Source organism: Mastomys coucha, unplaced genomic scaffold (assembly GCF_008632895.1).
Source record: "Mastomys coucha isolate ucsf_1 unplaced genomic scaffold, UCSF_Mcou_1 pScaffold5, whole genome shotgun sequence".
In the NCBI taxonomy this organism is placed as follows: Eukaryota; Metazoa; Chordata; class Mammalia; order Rodentia; family Muridae; genus Mastomys; species Mastomys coucha.
In genome coordinates, this window is record NW_022196911.1 from 57445193 (window position 1) to 57469838 (window position 24646).

Consider the following 24646-nt stretch of genomic DNA (forward strand, 5'->3'; position numbering starts at 1 on the left):
AAAAAAAAAAAAAAAAAAAAAAAAAAAAGATTTATTTAGTCAACAAAAATAAGGATATAAGGAAATTTTCTGAAGAGCCTCTTAATCAGAGATAACTACTGTCAACTTCAATTATTTTAAAAATGGCTTTGTCTACTTCATGGCTTCTATGAACATCTCTCAAACACATGAACTATTTTATTACTTTTGATGGCTGTAAAAATAACTCTACACTGAAAGTGAATCATTTTTACTCTCTGTAAACTATTTTTGAGCAGGTTATTTCTAGTTTTTTTGTGTTGTCCTATTCAGTACTGGGCAAATCTGCTTATTGTAGAATCTTTATGAACATCACAGTTACCTCCTTGGGTAACAGACATTTTTATAAGTGGGATATCTAGGTCAAAGAATGTATATGCTTTAAAGCCATATTGCCAGTTGCCGGGTATGGTGGTTTGAATCAAGAATGGCCCCCGTAGGCTCCTATATTTGAATGTTTGATCCACAGCTGGTAGAACTGTTTGGGAAAGATTAGGAAGTGTGGCCTTCTTGGAGGAGGTGTGTCACTGAAGGTGAACTTCAAGGTTTCTCAAGGCTACCCCAGTTACCTCTCTCTCCCTGCCTTGTCCTTGTGGATCAGATGTAAGCTCTCAGCTGTTTCTCTAGCATCATGAATGTCTGCCTGCCTGCTGCCATGCTCCCTACCATGATGGTCAAGGGCTCATAAGCAAGCCGGACAGTTGTGGCACATGCCTTTCATCCCAGCACGTGGGAGGCAGAGGCAGGCAGATTTCTGAGTTCAAGGCCAGTGTGGTCTACAGCGTGAGTTCCAGGACAGCAAGGGCTACACAGAGAAACCCTGTCTCAAAAAACAAAACAACAACAACAACAAAAAATCATAAGAAAGCCCACAATTAAAAGTTGTCTTTTTTAAGTTGCTTTGGTCATGATGGTCCTCACAGCAGAACACTAACCCTGATACCAGGCTACCTTCCAATTGACATCTCTAGCAAGGCATTATTTATCCATACTCCTGTCAACATTTTTTTCCTGGGGTTGCTAGTTTTATAGAAGACATTATCTTTTAATTTGTATTTTATGATTATTAGTAATATTTGTCATTCCCCCAATATTTTTTTGGCTATTTGTATTCTTTTATTATTTGCCTATTTTCTTATTAATTTATTTTTAAAAAGGTTTATTTTATGTGTAAGTGCATATGTCTGAATATATGTAAATGCATTGTGCATTCAGGTGCCCATGGAGGTCAGGGAGGAATATTAAGCTTTTGTAAAACTCCCAAGGTCTGTGCTGGGAACCAAACCAAATGCTCTGAACCACTGAGTCTGTTCTCTAGATCTGACTTAGGTTTTTTTGTTCTTTTGTTTTGTTTTGTTTTAAGCCAAGGTCTTACATAGGTCAGCTGACCTCACACTTCTGGTGTGGCTGAGGGATGACCTTAAACTCCTGCTTCCACCTGCCAAGTACTTCCACTAAAAGTGTGCCACTGAGTCTGCTTTGTTTTTAAACGTTAAAAAAAAAAATGTGTGTGTAGGTGTTTTGCCTACATGCAGGCCTATTCACCATGTGTTTGCAGGGCCCAAAGAGGACCAGAATATGAATCTGATCCCCCAGAGCTGGAGTTATAGGTGGTTATGTGCCTTCTGAACAGAACTCTGGCCCTCTGGAATAGGAATAAGTCTTGTTTTTTTTCTTTTTTTTCTTTTCTTTTTTCTTTTCTTTTTTTTTTTTTTTTTTTTTTTTTTTTTTTTTTTTTTTGAGACAGGGTTTCTCTGTGTAGCCCTGGCTGTCCTGGAATTCACTCTGTAGACCAGGCTGGCCTCGAACTCAGAAATCCACCTGCCTCTGCCTCAATAGTGCTAGGATTACAGACGTGCGCCACCACTGCCCAGCTTAGGAGTAAGTCTTATCTCCAGCCCTCTTCCTATTTTTAAAAACCAAGAAATATACTAAAACTGTATAACTTTTTTGTAGATCAAACAAGAGTCTGTACTTACGACAAGAGGAGCTCGTCAGGAACTGTAAGGTGGGAACAGGAGAGTCAGTCATGTTAGACTAGTGAATGCAAACATGAAGATCTTATAACAACTATTCCAAATCACCACATAGGACGGAATCAGAACCTATACACCCAACCCACTGAAGTGATAATAAGAGGATCTATTTACTTAGTTAAAGAATCATCAGTTCCCAAGGATGAGGAAGGAGGGAAACAACAGCTAAAATACACTGGAGGCAAATACAAAAGGGGAACGTAACTTTCCAGACAGACCTCAGCAAGACGGATCTTCAGCTCTCGGTAGGGAGAACTGAGCACAGGTCTGGCACATACTCCAGAACCTACTATCCTCTTCCTCTACCTCCTGTGCACAGAGGCAGGAAGATCTCTGTGAGTTTGAGGTCTACCTATTGAGTCCAAGAACAGCCAGGACCATGTAGACAGTGCCTCAAAGATAAATAAATAAAACAAACAAGCAAACAAACAAGCCGAAGGATCATTCTCAGTTCCTTTCTTAGCTGTGGGCAGCTGTTGCTCCCTCTGGCAGATGACTGATGATGTTCAAGAAAGGATTTCCAGACTAGGAGAAAACACGGAAACCAGGGGGACTTGCTACTCGCTTCTCAACGTGGCTCTTGCAGAATCAGAATCAGCTCTCCTCTTTGTCCCTCCCCCACCCCCACCACGGCTGAGATGATCCCCCAGGTCTTCACCCTCCAGCAGGAGATTCACTGGGAATCAGACCCAGTTGACAGGGAACAGCACTGCCATGGGTGTTCAGCTAAGTCACCTAGTAAGAAGTACAGTGACATTCATCTGTAAGTCCTTGCTTGAGTTTTCTACTCTTAAATATGACAAGTACGAATCACCGCAACGAAGTTATAAAGACAACAAAAACAACAAAAGAATCTAGTTAGAGGAAACACTGAAGTCAGGGGGAAAGTTCCAACGACTATTACTAATATCAGAACAAACAGGCTAATGTAATAATAAAACAGGCAGGGGAAAATTATGAATTAAATGTAACATCAGAAATAAAAACCTCACAGAAAATCTGGAAGACACAGTTGAAGGAAGTTTCCAAGAAGCAGAGGCAGGGATAAAAAGATTACATATAGGAGATAAATCACTCGGGGACAATAAAGGACATGCTATAACCAAGGGAAAGGAATATTAGGAAGAAAAAAAAAACCCCAAATGTTATCAAGTAAGTTAACAGAGCCACATAGTAGAGTGGAAAACAAAACCAAGGGCTGGGAGATGGTGCACCTGCTAAGAGTGCTGGCTGGCCACTCTCGGAGACAGCTGGAGTTCCTTTCTAGCATCCATACTGGGTGCCTCTTAACTTCTGTACTGCCAGCTCCACAGGTCCCACTACCTCTTCTGGCCTCTGGGGGCTCCCTCACACATGGACATGTACAAACATATACATACAGAAGTAAAAATGAAACTCGAACAAAATCTTATCAGAAGCTTGAGAATCATGGTCATAAAGAAGATATAACTGGCTCTCTACACCCGTGGGACCAACATCTGTGGACTCAACTAACTCTAGATAAGAACTGAGGGCACGCCTCAGCAGTTAGGACGAAGAGGAGCCAGCCAGGTCCATGCCCTCGATGGCTCACATGCCAGTCCACAGGGATCTGATGCCATCTTCTGGCCTCTGAGGGCACTGCACCCACATGGTACCCAGATACACATGCAGGCAAAACACCCATACACACGGAATGTTTAAAAAGAAATGGAGGCAGGTGGATTTCTGAGTTCGAGGCCAGCCTGGTCTACAGAGTGAGTTCCAGGACAGCCAGGGCTATCCAGAGAAACCCTGTCTCGAAAAAGCCAAAAAAACAAAACAAAACAAAACAAAAACAAAAAAGAAATGGAAAGGCTAGGTACACACCTGTAACTGAGACACCCAGAAGCCTAAGGCATTAGCACAGGGAGCAAAGCCAGCCTGGGCTATACAGAGGCCACACAAAATCAAACAGAAACCAGCACCATCAACCCCTGAAACCTCTGAGCCTCTACTGAACATGCCATTTTCTCATTTTCCCTAAGCAACGCACTGTGAGTGACTTCAAACACATTAAAGTACAAAGGAAGGTAAGTAAGAGTTACATGCCACCCTAGCAAAGGAACTTGTGCATCAGCAATATCGGCAATCATGGATACCTAGGAACAACTGCAATTCAAATACCCAGAGAAAAGAAATGCCACTGACACAATTCAGGAGCAATGCTAGATGCAAAATGCTAGATGATAATGGAACAACGTTTTCAGATGTCTGAAGAAATGTTATTTCCAACATGAAACTTAATACCTTTGAATGCACAGTTCATGCCTTCTTTGGAAACCCACTGAAGTATGTACCGCATAAAATAAGACAGGTAACAATACACAAGTGGAGAAACAAGAGGAAAGTAAACTGTAGGATGTGCTAAACACAAGACCCATAACAGGAAGAGAGAATTCCCAGTTAACATTCCCAGGAAGGTAGCAGTAGTCCGATCAGACAGTAGCCAGTCCAAACTAGGTAAGTAGGAGGGTTCTTTGCAGATTTCTTTATGAAAATGTAACTGATAAAATGTCTTTTTTACCTTAACATTTTGAATGGAGACCCATGATAGTGGCAAAAAAATTGTTCAAGTAAAAAACTAAACAAGCATACAAAGCCAAGATGGTTATAATTCAGGGAAACCAAGTTACCCAGGAAGGAAATCATAGCTTCTACATGGTTCAGTTCCAACTCCTTCAAAATCATAAACGTGCAACCTGGACTTCTATTCTGCAGGGATACCAAGAAAGATCGGGGGTTTAGGAAGGAGTACCCAGAACCAATATTGAAAACTTTTCTACTGAAAAATAAACACGAACCGAGAGCCTGCTCCTGAGCTAGGTGGCCCCTTTAGTTATTGGCATATGGATTAATCAACAGCCCTGTTCTGGCAATGGTTCTGTAAAATTGATATTGTTCCAACGTCTCAGAACATCTGTGGTCAAATCCTGGAAGCAAGAGCTCACAACAGACTAACACCCCACAACTTTTTTAAAAATTAAAACATGTTTGAATGCCTGGTTGGCTGAATCTTTTACACATATGTAAAAGACCAAAATGAGTCCATTCCTTTGTTTACTTTTCTAGTCCCGTTAAAGCAGCAACTCAAACCCTTTCACAGAGCACAATGAATGAGCAGTTTTGAGCTCTAATTTGGCTATCATTTACAGACGCTATTTTTTGGAAGAGTGCTTGTAATTAGTCTACACTCCAAAAGCACACCCCCCCCCACCCCCGCCGCTCCATCTTTTTGAGACAGTCTTCAGCAGCCCAGTCTGGCCTAGCATTATGTAGTTGAGGTTGACCTTGAACTTCCCCTTCTTTTGTCTCCACTTCCCAAGTGCAGAGATAACAGACATGTGCCTAGTCTTATTGCGGTGGTGGGGAATCCACGGCAGCTCTTTACACGCTAGGCAAACCCTCTGACAGCTGAGCTACACTAGTAGATCCTCATTACTAGCTTCCCCTTTTGGTAGATCCTCCTACTCTGGTGAATAAGCAAAGATCATCCTTGTTCATTTTGTTGGAGACAGGCATAGGGCGACCTCTATAGGCCAGAGGGAAGAAGTACTTTTCAACTTGCCGATTTTTTTTTTTTTTTAAGGTTTTGCATCCCTAGAATGTCTTTAGTAAAATATACTCACTAAACAAAGTAAACAAGGATATTATTTTTAAACTTTGCATCACGGGTTGTGGATAAAGATTCTGAGTAACTCAAAAGTGCCTAGGCATCTGCCATTCCGCATCCCTGCCCTCGCCCACTCTTGGGTGTGTACTCTTCAAGCACCCGTGGTTCCCTCACACCGGCTCGCACTCAGGGATCTGAGGTCTAGTCGCTCAGATTCCTGTAGTTAGCTAAGCAATTTAACGAGCACAGGCTTCAGGGACAGAACCATGCGGAGTAAGAGTAAAAGCCCGCGGGCCGTACTTCTCGCGCTGTCCCGCACAACGGCGGCCATCTCGCTCAGGAGCTCCTCCACGACCTCCGGGAGCGTGACCGCCATAGCCCGCAGCCGGTCTTCTCCTCCGTTGCTCTGCGAAACCCCAAGCGCGCCGCAGGCCGGAGGCGGGGCGAGGCGGCGTGACGTCAGCACGCGTCATCGCGCATGCGGGCTGAGGGGAGTGTTGAGGGGGCGTCCCGAGCCAGCCGCGGCCAGCGGACCTCTGAGGACCGGTCGGCATGTTCCGGTTGCTTCGCTGGCGTCTGGGTCGAACCCTGCTGCGGGCCGCGGGCCGGCGGTGCGGGGGCTGTACGGCGCGCCTGCTGCCGGAGCGGGCGGGCGACGCGGGGCAGGGCGCGGAGCGGCTGCGGACCCGAGGCGCGCCGGCGCGGGGACATGGGGTGCTGCCGCTGTTGGCAGGTGAGCGGTGCGCTCCGGGCGGGGCCGGCCGGGCGGGGGAGGGGGCGGGGACGCGGGCACGGGCCGGTCCCGGTGACCTCTGAGCCGCTTCTCGCAGCTCTCGCCTGGTTCTCGCGACCCGCGGCGGCGGCGGAGCAGCCGGGAGAGGACGCGACAGACGAGACGGAGGCCGAGATCATCCAGCTGTTGAAGCAAGCCAAGGTGAGGGGCTCCGCTCCGGTTTCTAGAGGCCTGGATGGATAGGCCCTGGGTGGAAGGTTGGGATCCATCCAGGCTGGGCCAGGGCGAATCCCGCAGCAAAACCGTTGCAGTTGAGAGTGCAGGTGGGGACAGCACCTTCACATTTCCCTTATTTATTTATTTAGTATAAACGTATTGATTGAGGATGTTTTGCGGGGGTGGCTTTAATCAGCTAACCGCCAAGCCGAAATGACATTTTGTGCATAGAATATGTATGACGTCCCGAAGATGCTATTTAGTATCGTTTATACCTCTTGGTTTGCGTCTAAATCTGTTTCTCCACATTCCTATTTTCCCTCCAGGTTTATCTTACCTTTTCCAACGGGTTCAATATCGACTTAATGCCAACAGCGTCCAAATTTGTGTTCACAGACTGCAGTGTGTCATTGACATGCTGTCTCTATTGCAAGGCCACAGCTATCTCTCAGATTTAGCATGCTCGGGACTAAGCCCTTTTTCTTAAATTCCTTTCCCCAAATATGTCTTTAACAGTCTTCTCTTGCCGGGCGGTGGTGGCGCATTCCTTTAATTCCAGCACTTGGGAGGCAGAGGCAGGTGGATTTCTGAGTTCAAGGCCAGCCTGGTCTACAGAGTGAGTTTCAGGACAGCCTGGAGAGACCCTGTCTCGAACCCCCCCCCCCCAAAAAAAATCATAGTTCCTCAGGCAGACCCCTGTGTGTTTGAGACGAGCTTGCTCTACAAAGCAAGTCCAGAACAGCCAGGATTCTGTTACACAGAGAAACCCTGTCTCAAAAAAGAAAAAAAAAAAATAGTTCTTAAAGTGTGTTGTTGATAATTCCCAGTTACACAGCAATAAACACAGTTGCCATCAAATCCAGAACACTTCTCAAATCACCCCCCTCAATCCTTTCCCTCTTTTTCCCCAATTTTCCTCACACAGGTCCTGTTCTCTTGCCCCCAGCTGCAGTCCTTTCTCCATGCAGCAACATGAGTGATGGTTTGTAAATCAGATTGTAGTGCTTTCTTGTGTGACAGCTGAGTGACTTCTCCCTGTACCTGTGAGGAAACACAAACCCCTGTCGGGCTGCAGGACTGGAAGTGATCTAAGCCGCTGTCTCATCCTCCTGTGGCAGTAGCTGTGATCCAGCGCCCTCCTTCCACCTCTCCTTCCTCACACGTCGTCTGAAGATCCATTCTTTTCACCCATGTCTTTTGTCCATTTTGTTACATGGTTAACTCCTTAGTCACAGTCACCTTACCTCAGTTTTACTCTCATTTTCTTGAACACATTCCAGATTCCCCTTGTCATTCCTCTGGGGTTGTTTTTCTTCCACTTTTCATGAGTTTTAATTACACCTACTTGTCCTACCTGATTCCCTGTAATCTTCAGGAAAAGAAGAAGATGAAAGGCGAACAGCTTTGGTGAACACGTGCCAGGTGTGGTGGTCCATGCCTTTAACTGCCCACTCAGGAGGCAGAGGCAGGTGGATTTCTGTGGGTCAGGAGGCAGCCTGGTCTCTAACTCTGGAGGAAAAACAAAGTAAAGATTGCTCACATTCCTTTCGTGTGATCTGTTAGTTAAAACCTTGTTACATGAGCATGCCTAGATACAAGGGAGACTTGTTGCCCTGTCAGCTAGGTGACATGGTACCTGCACATAGGTGACATGGTACCTGCACATAGTAGGGATTCAGTACATGGTGAATGAATGATGTCCTCGAATGTTTTGTGATGAGTCTACTCTGCAGCAGAGTGCATCAGTTTCCTCACAGGTACTGTGTCCTTTGTCTTCTTTCTTTAGTTGAGCATCATGAAAGACGAGCCCGAGGCGGCTGAGATGATTTTGCATGATGCTCTTCGCCTTGCCTATGAGAGTGACAACAGGAAGGCCATCACGTACACTTATGATCTGGTAACTACTCTAACTGCTCTAACCAGTCTAGCTATAAAAGAAGGGTGCATGCCAAGAATGTGTTCTTGCTGACTGCCATGATGTCCCGATATCTCTAAGTTTTCTCTTCGTTTCATTTTTGTACCCTCCACAGGGTCACTTATAATTTCAAACCATAAAGAAACAAATAGCTTTGTACTTTTCAGTGATGATCTGGGTTGTAGTTTGTTTTTAACAGAATATATAAAATAAACCGTGTGCCTCTTTCACTATTGCTGTACTGAGCTCTTAGCAGATTAACGGGTGATGTTTTCTCTGTTTTGACCTTTTTTTTAAGATTGTGAAATAGGAAGAGTCTTTTACTTAAAAGTTGTAAATCTGTGTAAATGCAGCACTCTGAACTGAACAACCATTTGTAATTTGCTTTCAGATGGCCAACTTAGCATTTATACGAGGGCAGCTTGAAAATGTAAGTCGATTGCTTTATAGTATCTTGAATTGGTAGTGCCTCGAGGGAACTGACTGTTAGGGTATATGCTACTTCCTCAAAAAGGTCCCTAAAATACAGTGGCCAAAGATACAGGTGTGTTTCTTTTTAATTGATTAACCCACACATGCCAAAGATTATTAGGCATCTCTGTTCATATTAAGGTAAGTCTTCATCTGTGTGACTAAGCTGATTCACCTCCCGCCTACAAGAAGGGGAAAGGAGAGATTGCAGTGCAAGAGACATCTTATAAAATGTCTTAAAGGGGTTGATGTTCTCTCTGCCTGTTAGTGTTAGCCAGAACTTAAATTCATGCTATGATCATACCTCACTGTTTGCAATCTGCCCCGTTGGTTGAGGTGATTAATCTGTTGAAGTTAGTTTTCACTCATCACAGGGTACTTTAAGGTATATAGAGGATGTGAGGTCTTTGTCTTTTGTTCCCTTTATAAAAATCTTAATGTTCCACACAGGTACATGCATGCACACACACACTCACATTAAATTGTTACCTAAATTAAGAGTCATATGTAGATGGTTTTAAGAAAATCTTTATGCTTTTAGGCAGAACAGCTTTTTAAAGCAACAATGAGCTACCTGCTTGGAGGAGGCATGAAGCAGGTAAGGACTTCACCAAGTGTTGCCCCCTCATCAAAGCAGTTCATAAAATGAAAACTCCCTATCTTAGAATTTCTGTTGTTGTAATAAAACACCGAAAGTAACTTGTGGAACAAAGGATTTATTTCACCTTATACTTTTTGGTAATGGTCCATCACTGAGGGAAGGGAAGTCAGGGTAGGAACTCTAGGCAGGTGTCTGGAAGGAGGAATTGAAACACAGGACATGGATAAATGCTGCTTATTGGCTCACTTGTGTGGCTTGCTTCCTGTGGCTCACTCAGCCTTCTTTCTGTTACTACCCAGTCTCACCTGCCCAGGGGTGACACTACTCACTCATGAACTGGGCCCTTCCACATTAGTCATTAATCAAGAAAGTGCCTCAAGCTAGTCAGTGGTGGTACACGCCTTTAATCCCTTGGGAGGCAGAGGCAGACGAATTTCTGAGTTTGAGGCCAGCCTGGTCTACAGAGTGAGTTCCAAGACAGCCAGGGCTATACAGAGAAACCCTGTCTCAAAAACCCAAAAACAAAACAAAACAAGAAAGAAAGTGCCTCATACTTGCCTGTAATCTGATCTGATGGCAGCCATTTTTCATAATTGAGGTTTGTCTTCTTAGATAACTATAGCTTGTATCTAGTTGACCAAAAAAACCATCCAGGATACTCCCTCTCACCCCAGACCCAGCACATACATACTTTGACCAAAAAGGTGGCTATTTCACCCCCAGACCTATATAAAAGTAGCTAGTGTTTCATTAATTCTGAGTAGTGATTGCTAAAGAATTCATAGCTGGTTAATTCCTTTAAAAGGTGGAAGGCTGGCTTTCAGGTGGAATTCATTATAGAAGTTGAAAATATAGAAGTTGAAAAAGTAAAGAAATCTTTACTTCTCATGAATTTTCTTCTTCTTTCTTTCTTTCTTCCTTTTTTTTTTTTAAATTATCCCAACAGGAAGATAATGCAATAATTGAAATCTCTCTGAAACTGGCCAATATCTATGCTGCTCAGAATAAGTAAGTATGGTCAGAATATAGGCATAGCCGTGGTCAGGTAGAAGAATAATGAGCAGAAAACTCAGACCTTGGGATATTCTATAATCTTAATTTACCTGTCCATCATCCGGGTCTCCAGAAATCAACTCAAAGTGTTGCGTTTCTCAACTTTTTCCAGTTTCCTCCTTTGGTTTTCATTTGCCTCATCCCTGTAACTGAATTGTGGTAGTTTATCAAGTATTTGCTTCTTGCTTGAAATAAGAAGGGAATTAGAGTCAGAACTGTAGTTAACTCTCCGTAGAAGCAAAGGGAACAGTATAAAAAGTACTTGAGGATAATACACTCAAAGAAGCCACTCCACCAACAGAGGAAGGAAGTATGAGGTGAAATGGTGGTAATTACTTCTGGGTTATCTCCTTATTCATTCTGGAAATAACTGGTATCTTAGGGTTTCTTTTGCTGTGATAAAACATTAAGACCAAAAGCACCTTGGGGAGGAAAGGGGTTATTTGGTTTGTGTATATATAAGGAGGGAAGTCAGGACAGGAACTCAAAATGGACAGGAACCTGAAAGCAGGAGCTAATGCAGAGGGCTTGGAGGGGTGCTGCTTACTGCTTTGCTCAGCCTGTTTTCTTACAGCACCCCAGACCATGAGTCCAGGGGTGGCACCAGCCATGTCAGTCACTAGGAAAATGCCTTGCATGCTGTCGACAGCCCACCTTATGGAGCGTTTTCTCAGTTGAAGGTCCTTCCTCACAGATGACACTAGCTTATGTCTAGTTGACATAAAACTAACCCAGCATGAGTGGCTGTAAAAGGAATTGGTTGTTTTGTTTAAAGGTTTTCAAAGCACTTGGGAATAATCATCAGTAGGATTTTGGAGGGGGATATAGTTAGTAAGTAGAAGGAAGTCTGGATGTTATGAAAAATAATGTCCCAAGGGGTACCTGGTAGGTTTATGCCAGGGTATGCCCCAGAATAATTATACCATGCAATAGATCTAGTATAAAGGGGTTTATTGGGGGACTGGATGGGAGTGAGGGCCTAGAGAAGGGGTAGAGGTACACATATAGGCAGACAGCGGGAGCAGAGAAACGAGGACAGAGAAAGGATCACCACAAATATGCACACACATACTCATGCACTCGGTCAGACTGAAAAGAGCAGAAAGGGAGAGAGGGAGACTGGCTGGGAACAAGTGGGAACAGAGAGAGTGAGCTCACAGTGGGTCAGTCCTGTATTGCAGCGCACATCTGAAGTACCTGCTAGGTCCTTGGGAGGAGCCTAGTAGAATTCCCTGTAAGCTAACATTGGATATGTATAAGGAAGTGCTTTTTTAAAAATAGTAGATAAAATTGAATTCTATTTATTTATTTACTTACTTATTTTAAAGATAGGGCTTCTCCATGTAGCCCTGGCTGTCCTGGAACTCACTATGTAGAGCAGGCTGGCCCTAAACTTTCACTTGTATTGACTCTTGAGTGCTGGGATTAAAGGTGTATAAACTATGAATTTTTGACACAATTTTTTAAACTTTACTTTTTTACTTAATAAGTAAAATTAGTTTACTTATTTACTTTACATCCTGCTCACTACCCCCCTCCCAGTTATCCCCTCCCACAGTCCTTTCCCCATCTCCCATCCCCTTCTCTTCTGAGCAGATAGGGGCCCTACTGGGTATCCCTCCCCCCCCCCCCCCCCCCCCAATCCTGGTGCTTAAAGTCTCTTTGAGACTAGGCGCTTCCTCTCCCACTGAGGCCAGACAAGGCAGCCCAATTAGAAGAACATATCCCATGTACAGGCAACAGCTTTTGGGATAGTCCCCATTCCAGTTGTTCAGGACCCACCTCACCCCATTCCAGATGTTTAGAACCAAGCTGCACATCTGCTACATATGTATGGGGAAGCCTAGACCCAGCCCATGTATATACTTTGGTGATTCAGACCCTGAGAGCCCCAAGCGTCCAGGTTAGTTGACTGTTGGTCTTCCTGTGGAGTTCGGTCCTCTTCAGGGCCAGCAATCCTTCCTCCCATTCTTCTATAAGAACCCCCAAGCTCCATCCATTGTTTGTCTGTGGGTGTCTGTATTCTGTCTGAGTCGGCTGCTGGGTGGAACCTCTCGAGGGACAACATGCTCCCATCTGCAGGTATAACGGTATCATTAATAATGCTATGGATTGGTTATTGCCCATGGATGAGTCTCAGTTTGGGCTGGTTATTGGTTGGCCATTCCCCCAGTCTCTGCTCCATCCCACATGGGAAAGGGGGTGGGGAGGGGGATTGGGGAGGGTTCAAGATCAGATAAGGAGAGGGACAGGAGAGATGGGCAGATGGCCATAAGAATGAATGGAAATCTGTAACTGTCATGGATGGAAAGGTACGGGGCATCCCCAGGACAAGAAAGAGATCTGGGATAAGGAAGGCACCAAGAATCAATGGGGGTGACCTTAGCTGTGACTCAAATCATTAGGGATGTGGAACCTGAAGAAGCCACACCAACCCACCCACAAAACTTTTGACCCTAAATTCTTATAAAGAAGAAGAAATCTATCAGCTACGTGAAAGGCTTTGGAAACAGTTTAGATGTTGCCAAAAGCTAGAAACACCCATGAGGCCTTAAGGACTCTTGTCTTAGGTTTCTTTTGCTGTGATAAGATACAGTCTGTTGGGAAGCCAAGGTAGAGAGTTAAGGCAGGAACTAAAGCAGAAGCAGGAGGAATGATGACTACTGGCTTGCTTTTCTTAGTTTGCTCAGTTTGTCTTGTACACCCCAGGACTATTTGCCTGGGGTCACACCACCCACAGTAGGCTAGGCCTTTCCACATCATCATCCATCAAGAAATGTCCCCCACAGGCTTGCTTACAGGCTAATCTAATGAGGCATTTCCTCAGCTGACCGTCGCTCTTTGACTCTAGCTTGTGTCATGTTGATAAAAACTAGATAGCTTGATTGACTCTTTGTCACCTGACACAGAAACATATTACTAATCTTTCCTTTCGAACTTGTCCCCAAGATGTTAATATTACAAAATAAAACATAACTTGTTTTTTGTTTTTGCTTTTGTTTTGTTTTGAGACAAGGTCTCTACATAGTCTTAGCTGTCCTGGTACTCACCATGAAGACCAGGCTAGCCTCCAAATCAGAGATCCATTTGCCTGCCTTTTGAGTGCTGGTATTAAAGGTGTGTGCCACCACACCCAGCCTAAAATATAATATAACTTTTAAAAGTCCCAAAGTCTTCTAAAAAAAAATTGAAACACTTTAAAATTCAGTCTCTTTAAAATCTCCAGCTGTGCGTTTCTGTACAACCCACAGTAAGTTATATCCTTTCTATTCTAAGAGGGAAGAGCCAGGGCACAGCTGGGATCAAAGCAAAACCCAGTTCTTCCCAGCAGTATAAATAGCTCTTATGTCTGAGATTCAAGATCCTCCAAAGGGCTCGGGCAGCCCTGGCTCTCCAGCTTTCCGTCACTACATACATGGCTTATAGGCTCAGGCCAGCTCCACTCCACATCTGCTCTTGTCCTTGGTAGTTGTCCTGTGACACTAGTCTCCAGTATGCTGGGGGTCTCCCCTGCAACTGAGCTGCACTTTCACCATTGTGCATGTACTCTCTCTTCAGGGACCCCACCCTGTCATAGAGTGGCCAGCCCTAGCTGCTACTCATGACACCCCCCCCCCCCCATGTGTTTAAAACCAGTACCACCAGGGTGACCCGCATCACCAAGTTTGGCTGTCAGCATGAGATGCTACCTTGGCTCCCTCTGGACCACAGCTCAGTGTGTTGACCCTCAGGACATAGTCCTAGAATATTTCCCCTTAATAATGCTGGTATTAAATCACCCCTTATTCCTCAGCTTCAGCTAAGGAACTTTGCTGATTGTCTCAGGAAAGCAAAGGTTTCACTTCAGAGGTGCTGGTTTCTTGTTAATCATAGATGACGTTTCAGCTCCAGCTGATGAGAAACCAAGATTGTTAATAGAAAACACCACACGAATGGCCCTGATAGTCTTTGTTTCCCTCAAACTTCACAAGCCAGGCCTCCTGCATCTGCAATTTTACAGCATTCCTGTCTTCTCATCTCCTACAACAACCCATTAAGTCCTGAGCACTGAATGGCTTTCCCAGCCTAAAGTTCACATGTCCTTCTGCAATTGCCCCCAAAACATAGTCAGGTCAGGTCTTAGGGTTTCCATTTTTTGTTTGTTTGGTTGGTTGGTTTTTGGTTTTTTGGTTTTTTGAGACAGGGTTTCTCTGTGTAGCTCTGGCTGTCCTGGAATTCACTCTGTAGACCAGGCTGGCCTCAAACTCAGAAATCTGCCTGCCTCTGCCTCCCAAGTACTGGGATTAAAGGTGTGCGCCACTACGGCCCGGCAAGTCTTAGGGTTTCTTTTGCAGTAGTAACACAATGCCCAAAAGTAACTTGGGGAGAAAAGGGTTTATTTTACAACTCTTAAGTCATACAACAGCACTGAGGGAAGTCATGACAGGAACCTGGAGGCAGGAACTGGAGCAGAAGCCATGAAGGAGCGCTGCTTGCTGGCTGGCCCCACATATTTGCCTACAAAGCCAGTCTGAAGGCATTGTCTCAGCTGTTTCCTCACCTCACCTGGCATGGCCTTCCATCCTTTTTGTCTCTAGGTAGAATTCAAAGGGGAAGAACATGGTATATAAATCGGGAATGTCTCTGGAGAGTTCTATTTTGGCGGTGGATTTAGGGAGAGAAGTAAGAATAGTTTACTTTAGATTTTTAGCAAATATGTGCTGAGAAATAAGACATTCAAAGCCAAAAGCTTTTATAGAATCCATTAGTAATTATTACCTAAGTTACTCTACTTTTTTCATGTTTTATTAAGGGAAGGAAGTATGAGATAAGAGAACACATTGCCAGGTTATGGGGCTAAGAGATGTTGACTGAGGGCTCTTGTTAGCAGTACTGGAGAAAAAATGTTGCGATAGGGAGCTGCTTGTAGGCCTTTTATTTACTCTGACAGAGTCTTGTTGGCAGACTCCCTTGCCATGGGCTAGAGGCATCTCTCCTACCAAGATTTGGAGCTGGAGAAGGAAAAGGACGCTTTGTTCTGAGGATAAAGTAGAACAGTGGGTCATCACATCCCTTCTGGCAAAGCAGCAGAGAAGAAGACATGAGCTTTATAATGCCAGGTGTGGCAAGAAGGTAGATCATACCTGAAGCGGAACTAGAGTTACAGAAAGAGTTTCTCCATGTTCTTGGCATGTCTGTTGAAACTATCCCGTCAGTCTGTGTCCCCATGTGTCCTCAGTTTGTATGTCAGGCCTTCCTATGCAGTAGCTGGTATTTTGATTTCCATGGGGAAAATAAAAATTAAAACAGCTTGGGAGAACTTATTAAGCCCCAGAGTTTTCCAGAAGAGCATGATGATAAGAGTTGGGACCCTCAGGTTCAGGAGTCTGAACCCCCAGGTCAGGAGTTGCCACGTGGAGACACAGAAAGACTAATGGCTATACAGTCCTGAGAATGTTGGCACCATCCATTAATTTCCCTTAAATCGATGACTTTAAAACAAATAAACTCTAAAGAAGTGCAGATGGACAGCTAGAGCTGGACTTCCCTCTGTTGATAGTGCTCAGAGCAGAGCTGAGTGGGACAAGGTCAAAGGTGAGCAGAGCTGATTGACTGCTGACACTTGTTTCCAGACAGGAGTTTGCCCTCGCTGGCTATGAGTTCTGCATCTCAACTCTAGAAGGGAAAATCGAGAGAGAAAAGGAGTTAGCAGAAGATACTATGTCAGGTAGGACACTTGACTTTTTTAGACATTGCATTTTCTCCATAAGTGTTTCCATTGCTGGATATTTATTAAGGGAAAGAGCCTACACTGGGGGGCGGGGCACGGGAAGGGCAAATTACCCATTTTGGGTAGTCAGTGGTTATCCTAGTACCATGGGTTTGAAACAAGGTATCTTGTTTAAATGACTTGAGTACTGTTTTGAAATTTTCTAAGCCCCATAGGTGACGGGTTCAAAATTTCTCTGTTAATTTCTGCTACATTTATAATCTTGGGAAATTGACAAATATGAAGGGAAGTCTTTCCTTTTTGTTCAGTCACTTACTAAAGTAGAGCTGAATGAGCGAGCACTTCCTTGCCAGGTACCAGTCCCTAGATTAGAGAGGAAGAAATGAAGCTAGATATGCTGCAAGGTAAGGACAAAGAGCAGGTGCTGTTCCTGCAGGCTGGCTTCACTCAGGCTTAGAGCACAGTGGGGTGGGAAGTGTTTAGGCTCTGTATTTGGGTTCCTTCCTCTGCCTTCCCCTACTTGAGACAGGGTCTCACATAGTCCTGGCTGGCCTGAAACTTGCTATGCAGATAGGCTGGTTTCTAATTCTGAGATAACATTGTCCCTGCCTCTTGAAAGCTCCCAGATAAGGTGTATGCCTCTACACCCAGTTTTTGTTTGGGTTTCTTACTTGGTTTGAAGTGCTAAAAATTTTCAGATTTCATATTCATTGAGGGACTTGTTACACACTGACGGTATGCCAAGAGGTAGCAAGATGCTAGGAAAGCATGGTCAAGTTCTCATCCCTAAAGCCAGGCACCTGGAAGAGTTGTCTGCGTCCTGGCGTCTTCTGATTTCCTCTTGAACATAGTCAGGTTCTCTTCTCTGTCACCGCCCTTGATCAGTGTCACCATGTCCAGCCCTTTACCATCTTACTCATTAGTAGTGTCGGTCATGTGATCACTGTCTCCCACAGGAAACCGTGTCTCTCCGTTTCTCGGACATCTCATTGACCTTTCCCCTCCTGTTGCCTATTTCCTTGATGGTGGCTCTGTTCAGAGGTATCCTCACCTGCTTCTCTTTTCCCTTTGGCTCACCCCTAGGAAATGGCATGTAGTCCCATACCATTTAACTACTATATTTATATGTCCCAGCTGGCATCCAGACAGCAGACATATGGTCTGGTTTTATATTTGCCTAGACTGTTTAGTGGTTAGCCAACAGTAGACATGTCCAATATGGGTCTCTTGATTTCTGCCACTCAGAAGTTTCTTCCCTGCTCAGCCCTAGGTTAATGACACCAGTATCACCCAATGGCTTGGGCAGAGAACCTAGGAATTTTCTGATTCCCTCCTTATACTGGTCTACCAACATGTTAAACTGGATCAACTATGAGAATACATTCACATTAGATGACATATGCTTTTGCTGGGATGATGATTTCAGTTTTTCCTGCTTCCTTTCCTTTGCCTCCTCAGTGAATCTATCACCACGCAGCAGCAGGCAAACTAACCCTTTAAAGACCTCATTGCTTCCCTAGTGCCTTTGGTGTTTATACTCCTTACAGGAACCTGGCTTCCCCCCACCCCCCGCATCTGAGGCATTGTTATCCTCTCTCTCACTCTTTTCCCTGGCCCTACCCCTTCTGAACCTACACCATCTCAAGGCCTTTTCATCCCTGTCTCCTTCCTGGATGGCTCTCAGCCCAGCCTCACTTCCTTCAGGTTTGAGTGTCCTGAGGCCTCTCCTAACAAGCATCCCACCCATCTTGGAGTCACTCAGCCTCTGATTCTTCTTCACCATCCTTGAAGTAGAAGTAAGAGTGCTGTGTGCTTGTTTCTGTATTACCAAGAGAAGTACTTTTTTGTTAACTGTTTTTAGTATTTGTCTTCCCTACCAAAGAGCAATCAAGATACTGTTGTATTAAATCCTTAGTGCCTGGAAGAGAGCCTAGCCCCTAATAGGGGCTCAGTAATTACTGAAAGATTAAAATTTGGCAAAGAGCAGTAAGTAAATGCAATTTAGAACAGTATAGAGGAGCTTGAAGAAACCTTGAGAAAATATGAACGCGGTCCAGCCACAGAATGAGTCATTCGCCATCCATATTACTAGAGTTTTTTCCTTCTTTCCTCCATGCTCTGTCTGTCTTTCTGTTCTCTATCCCACCCCCACCCCCGCACATGGGATATTTGCTGTATAAGCCAGACTGGCATCAAGCTTAAGGCACTCCTGCCTAAGCCTCATGATTAGTGTGAGCTGTTGTGAGTTTCCTTTGACTTATCTATCTGTGCTGGTCTCTGTCTGTCTCACTTACTCTGTCACGTGTATTCCAGGCTGGCCTCAAATTTACTGTGTAGTTGAGGATGACTTTGTACTTCTCAGCATCCTGCCTCCACCTTCTGAGTGCTAGGATTATACCATACCTGTTCTATATTGTGGGGTTGAGCTAGGAATAGAAAAGCACTTTACCAAATGAGCTGCATTTTTAACCCCTTGCTACTAGTTTATTAAGAGGATAAAGCTCTTTCCAGCTCCAAAAATAGTTACTAATTTTCTAAAGAAAATTCTGGAAAGCATTATGAAGAAACATAATCCTATTGCTAAGAAAGAGCAGCTGTTTACTTTCTATTGTAACTTGACTTTTAATAATATATTATGAAAATGTGTTTCTAGGTTTTTTGGCAAAAGAATTCTTGGTGGGTATGGAAGCTTGTGTGCGTGTGCGTGTGCGTGTGTGTGTACACTCTTGCATGTGCTCATATGGAAGGACAATCTTGTATGCTAGTGGACTATCTTGGGTTTTGTTCCTCAGATGTTGTCCATTGTGTTTTGAGGAGACAGGTTTACTCACTGGCCTAGACCTTGCCTAGTAGGCTGGCCGGCCATGAAGCCTTAGTGATCTCCCTGTCTCTGCTTCCCTAGTGCTGGCATTGCAAGCATATGCTACCATACCTGGCTTTTTAAAGTGGGAATTCTGGCATCAGATTCTGGCATGGTGAGTGACTTAGCAAATCAGGTGTAATGTCTCATGCCTCCATTTTCAGCATTTGGGAAGCTAAAGCAAGAGTATTGCTATGAGTTTGAGAACAGCTTGAGTTCAGAGTGAGACTGTCTTAGCAAAGGAAGGGAAAGCTGAAGCAATAGCTTAGCCCATCAAGTGCTCACCACTCAAACATTAGGATCTGAGTTCGGGTACCAGAACCTGTGAAACAAGACAGGCATTGAGATGGATGCTGGGGGAGCAGAGACAGGATCCCTGGGGCTTCCTGGCCATCCAGCCTAGCCTAATTGGTGTGTCCTAGATCCCAGTGAGAAACCTTGTCTCAAAACCAAGGTGGACAGCTCATGAGGAACAACACTAAGGTTGATCTATGGCCTTTATTTGTAGGCATACCATTCATATAACATATACCTGGCACATAACAAAAACAAAATTTGTGTGTGTTCTGTGTGACTAGCCCTGTACCAAGAGGGCATTAGTGAAAATGACATTAAGAATGGTCGAGGGCCCAGCGCTTGGGAGGCAGAGGCAGGCAAATCTCTTGAGTTCGAGGCCAGCCTGGTCTACAGAGTGAGTTCCAGGACAGCCAGGGCTATACAGAGAAACCCTATCTCAAAACCAAACCAAACCAAACCAAACCAAACCAAACCAAACCAAACCAAACAAAACAAAACAACAAAAAACAAAATTAAAATTAAGCTCTGAATGATTTAAAAATGTAGACATGAAAAAAACCAAAAAACAAAAATGTAGACATGTTTTCTTTGGTTGTTTGGGATTTTAAAATTTATAGTTCATTTGTGGTTTTCTGCATATTTTATTTTTATTCTGAATATTTTTTTCCAATTCAATTTCTACAGCTCACATTACAGCATTAGAAGTCAAATGTATTATAAGACTTACTTTAAAATAGCATTCCCTTGCCACACCTCACTTCATCTGTGTTCACCTAAACTAATTTCTTCTGGCACTTTTTCTATCTGTGTGTGTGCACACATGTGTGCTTACATAGGTGTGAGTACTTGTGAGTGGAAACCAGAAGTCAACCTTGGTATCATTCCACTGTGTGATGTCCTTGACATGGAGTTTGCCTATTTGGTTCTGCATGCTGGCCAGCATCCCTGGGGACCCGCCTCTTTCCGCCTCTCCTTTAAGTGTACCACACCCCTTGCTGTTTCAGATGTGGACTCTGGAATTGAGCTCAAGTCCTCTGGTTTATGTGAGAGGTGCTTGCCGACTTGTTTGCTTTTTTTTTTATTATTATTTATTTATTTATTTATTTATTTATTTTGGTTTTTGAGACAGGGTTTCTCTGTATAGCCGTGGCTGTCCTGGAACTCACTCTGTAGACCAGGCTGGCCTCGAACTCAGAAATCCGCCTGCCTCTGCCTCCCAAGTGCTGGGATTAAAGGCATGCGCCACCACTGCCTGGTTGCATTTTTCTTGAAAACATAAAATTATCATTTCCTAGTTTTAATTTTTGGAAGCTATTAACTTATTGAAGAGTTAAGATTACAGTATTTACTTCTGTTTACATATGACATATAAATAACATTACTTGCTGAGCCAAGTAACATGATTGTATAATTTTATTTGCAATTTTTTTTCAGCATTTTGTTTCCTTTGGAGCTTGCTTTCTTGTTGCTTTTAGAACTTATTTTGAAATACTTTTATTATATTCATCTATTTATATATGTATGTTCATGCCCAGGCATTCATGTGTGCCATGGTGCGTCTGAAAGGTCAGTGGACAACACATGGGCTTTGTTCTCACTTTTCTGTTGCTGTGATAAGGCACCATAACAAAGACAACTTGTAGAAAAAAGAGTTTTGGGGGTGCTTATGGTTTCAGTGGGTTAGAGTCCATGGCCATCATGGCCAGGAGCATTGCAGCAGGCAGGTGTGGAGTGGGAACTAATTTGGTCCGGTTAGTTAATCTCTTGATCTCTAGTAGGAGATTAAGAGCAATATTCTCTTTGGAACTTTGGAATTAGATGAGTCAATGTATATAAAGCATTAGAATAGTGCAACTCAGAAGATTTTGATTATTAGTTTTTATTGTCATAAGGCTGTGTGCCCCTTCTCCTTGAAGCACATTGATTTACTTCTGTAACCCTGTCAGCCTCATTGACAGGCTATACATGTCTTATGAAGTAAGACTATCATTTGTTTGTGCTTTTCTTGGGGTGGTAGTGAGTACTGCCATCAGAGGACAGACAACCCCGGGCGTCAGTTTAGACAGACAGTGTCTCTTGCTGCCACACACACTAGGCCAGCTGGCCTCAGAGTCCCACGATTTTATTAAGTGTGTATAAATGAGTCATATAGTCTGTGTTCGTTTTAAGGTATCTTTATGCTATGCGTGATAATATATATTTCATTTTCTTTTATTAAGCTTTAATTTTTTTTTTTTTTTACTTGTGTCTATGCGTGTGGATAGGAGCTCATAAGTGCAGGTTCCTGAGGAAGCTTTGGAACCTGTTGCATAGGCACTTGGATGTTGGGAATTGAACTCTATACCTGTAAAAGAAGCAAGTGCTCTTAACTGTTGAAGCATCTGTCCATCCCAACTTTTAGTAATTTTTAATAAATACTGAGTAGTTGTTCTGTGCCAGGCATTGTTTTTAAATCTGAATAGCAGACAGTGAGGCAAAGGCCCTGTTCCACTGTAGCACAGGCCCTGAGAAATATTTTCAACATTCAAGTCAGGCAGGTTATCTAGCACTCATCTTTACGAATTCCTTTTCATATTTTTCTTCCTGTTTTAAGTATCTAAACATTTTTAATGTTTAGCTTTTTAGCTTATCTAGAATTTACTTGGAAAGTTGATCACTAGTTTCTTACAGGCAGTTATCATTAAGAACAGTTTTCTTCAGAATTTTCTATTTGTTGGATGAGTCTTTTAACAGTAAACATTGTTAAATTATACTGAGTATAAATATGTGGTGACAGCGCACACTGCTACTTTTATAAAAATTCCCTCAGTTTTCATGTGAGTCAAATGGAGTCACTTTGTCAGTCCCCTGCGTATTTGGGGAAATTATCATATGAATAAATACAGTAAACATATACTGTTTACTGTAGACCTTAGTAGGGAATGTCAGCTGAGTTAAAGGAAGGACAGTTCCAGTTTCAGATAAGGGGTGGGCTGACCTGACTAATGGGTGGAAGGCTCACTGAAGTCCCACCTGTGCTGTCTCTTCACTGTTTTGGCTGTTCTGAGGTTCCCTTATAGCTGGAAAGCAGTTTCCAGGACCTCATCCCAAGGTGGCCACAAGAAAAGTGTTAGGTCAATGTTTCCTGAAGGCCTGCACATAGATCTGTCCTTCTCGTTGACTGGAACTGGATCACATGTCTTATCATTTTTCTCTCTTTTTTAAGGCAAAATTGGAGCCTTTTAGAAAGATAAAATAGGCCTGGTTTAGGAATGCTGGGGATGGTGTGATGGCTCAGCATAGACACAGTTACTGTGGGGGCTGGAAAATGTCCTGGGGTGGGCTTTCCCATTATACCTATACCCAACTTCCAGGGATTACATTCAGGGTGCCTGCTTATTGTGCAAGTATCTTTACCCTTTGAGCTGTCTTTGGTGGCCCCAAAAGAGTCCTAATGTGGAGATTTGGGGCAACTCGTTTTCTGAGCAAACTTGTAGAGGGAAAGTTGTGCTTTCAGGGACATAGATGAGGCAGTATCTGAGTGGGGCTGGATTTTCCTGAGATAGGGATTAGTCCTCCCCTATCTCCTTACATGGGTCTTCTGGATGTGTTTGGTCAAGTTCTTGATCACACCAGCCCTTGGCAAGAGAAATGTGATGGCTCTGGTTGGTTAGCCTTGGCTAGTATCCATTCCCACTGAGTAACTTTGTTTTCCTCCGTCATGACAGCCAGCCTGTTAGTAAAGAACTGTGAAATACTGGGCCTTCACTGAGGGCTGTGGCAGGGCTCCAGCATGTTCTGTTAAGTTTGAGTCAGTGAACACTCTACTCAGCTGTTTGCTTTTCACTTGATACTGATAGCATTCCGAGGTTTACAGTTATGGAGGTAGAGAATAACAGCATTTGTTTTCAGACAACCGTGTGTCTGCCTCTTTCTTTCTTTCTTCCTTTCTTTCTTTCTTTCTTTCTTTCTTTCTTTCTTTCTTTCTTTCTTTTTTTAAATTTAGTTCATTGGCTACCAACATTAAATAATGATTTTAGGGAAATCTTATATATAATTTGGTACCAAACTGAAAAAATAGATTTTCTCTGTATCTAGAGAAAACTAGACTTGCTTGACGGTTAATGTTTAGTGTGTTAATGTTTAGCCTGCTGCTGGACAGCACTTGATGCCACTGTATGCAGCACTTGTATGGTCACTATTGAATTGTACTGACACAGTTTCCATGGTTTATGCATTAGAATGATCAGGTACTTGAATATTTTGGCAATATTTTTCTTTATTACTCACATTTTAAAATTTCTTCCATCTTCTTTTTTTCCATTTTTATTTTCTGTGTTGGTGCTTATATGTCATGGGAACCATATAGAGGTCAGAGGGTAACTTGTGGGAGTGAGTGACCACTCCATTCTGTGCATCTCTGGGATCGAAGTCTGCTGTTCAGGCTTAGCAGCAAGTGTCTTACTCACTGGGCCACCTTGTTAGCCAGCCCTCTTTTCTTTTCTAAAGGCTACTTTATGTTTTATTTATGTATGTGACTGTGTGAGTGTATGCCAGATGTGTATGGTGGGTGGCTATGGAGGCCCAGGTATCAGGGGTCCTGGAACTAGAGTTACGAGTTTTGAGCTGCCCATTGTGGGTGCTGGGAACTGACCATTACGAGCTCCTGAGCAACACCTGCTCTTAACCTCTGAGCCATTTCTCCAGCCCCTTCTGTTTTCTTGATTTAACTCAGAAATCCAAGCACATGAAACATTAGTAAGACAATGAATGAAATATGAGTGAATGAATTTGAAATCTGTACCTACCCAGAAGAAAGTTACATAAGATTTTTCATGTTGATTCCTTCCTCCCCCTTCCCTTCAGAGTTTCATTTGTTTTCATATTTTAAACCAAAATACTTGTGAAGGGTTAATCTATTTAGGGATATAGTATTTGTTTTCAAGAGTGTTTAAAACTTGGAGCCTGGGTTTTAAGCATCTTTTACTTGAGCCGGTAACTTAACATCTTTATTCTTGGTTTCCTCATTAGTAACCCAAGAATAACAACTGACCCCAGCTGGGCAGTGGTGGCACACACCTTTAATCCCAGCACTTGGGAGGCAGAGGCAGAGGCAGGCGGATTTC

At 43.5% G+C, this 24646-nt stretch overlaps 2 protein-coding genes across 5 annotated transcripts in view; one reads left to right on the plus strand and one right to left on the minus strand.

Moving 5' to 3' along the window:
* The window catches only part of Zswim7 (zinc finger SWIM-type containing 7), a 14652-nt gene extending 8496 nt beyond the window's left edge, over positions 1-6156 (minus strand). Inside the window, exons 1-3 of one of the 2 annotated variants that reach the window (XM_031350707.1) lie at positions 5986-6086; positions 4709-4787; positions 1998-2019 (exon numbers count right to left, since the gene is read on the minus strand). In XM_031350707.1, the coding sequence (XP_031206567.1) occupies positions 1998-2019; positions 4709-4763 (77 nt within the window). In that variant the 5' untranslated portion in view covers positions 4764-4787; positions 5986-6086. Of the gene's footprint in view, positions 1-1997; positions 2020-4708; positions 4788-5985 lie in introns of both variants that reach the window. The other variant, XM_031350706.1, reaches the window with a different exon arrangement.
* Positions 6157-6164: 8 nt separating this feature from the next.
* The window catches only part of Ttc19 (tetratricopeptide repeat domain 19), a 32695-nt gene continuing 14213 nt past the window's right edge, over positions 6165-24646 (plus strand). For all 3 annotated transcript variants that reach the window (XM_031350702.1, XM_031350703.1, XM_031350704.1), the window contains exons 1-7: positions 6165-6418; positions 6516-6619; positions 8421-8531; positions 8941-8979; positions 9562-9618; positions 10568-10629; positions 16287-16381. In XM_031350702.1, coding sequence (XP_031206562.1) covers positions 6238-6418; positions 6516-6619; positions 8421-8531; positions 8941-8979; positions 9562-9618; positions 10568-10629; positions 16287-16381 — 649 coding nt within the window. In that variant the 5' untranslated portion in view covers positions 6165-6237. The remainder of the gene's footprint in view (positions 6419-6515; positions 6620-8420; positions 8532-8940; positions 8980-9561; positions 9619-10567; positions 10630-16286; positions 16382-24646) is intronic.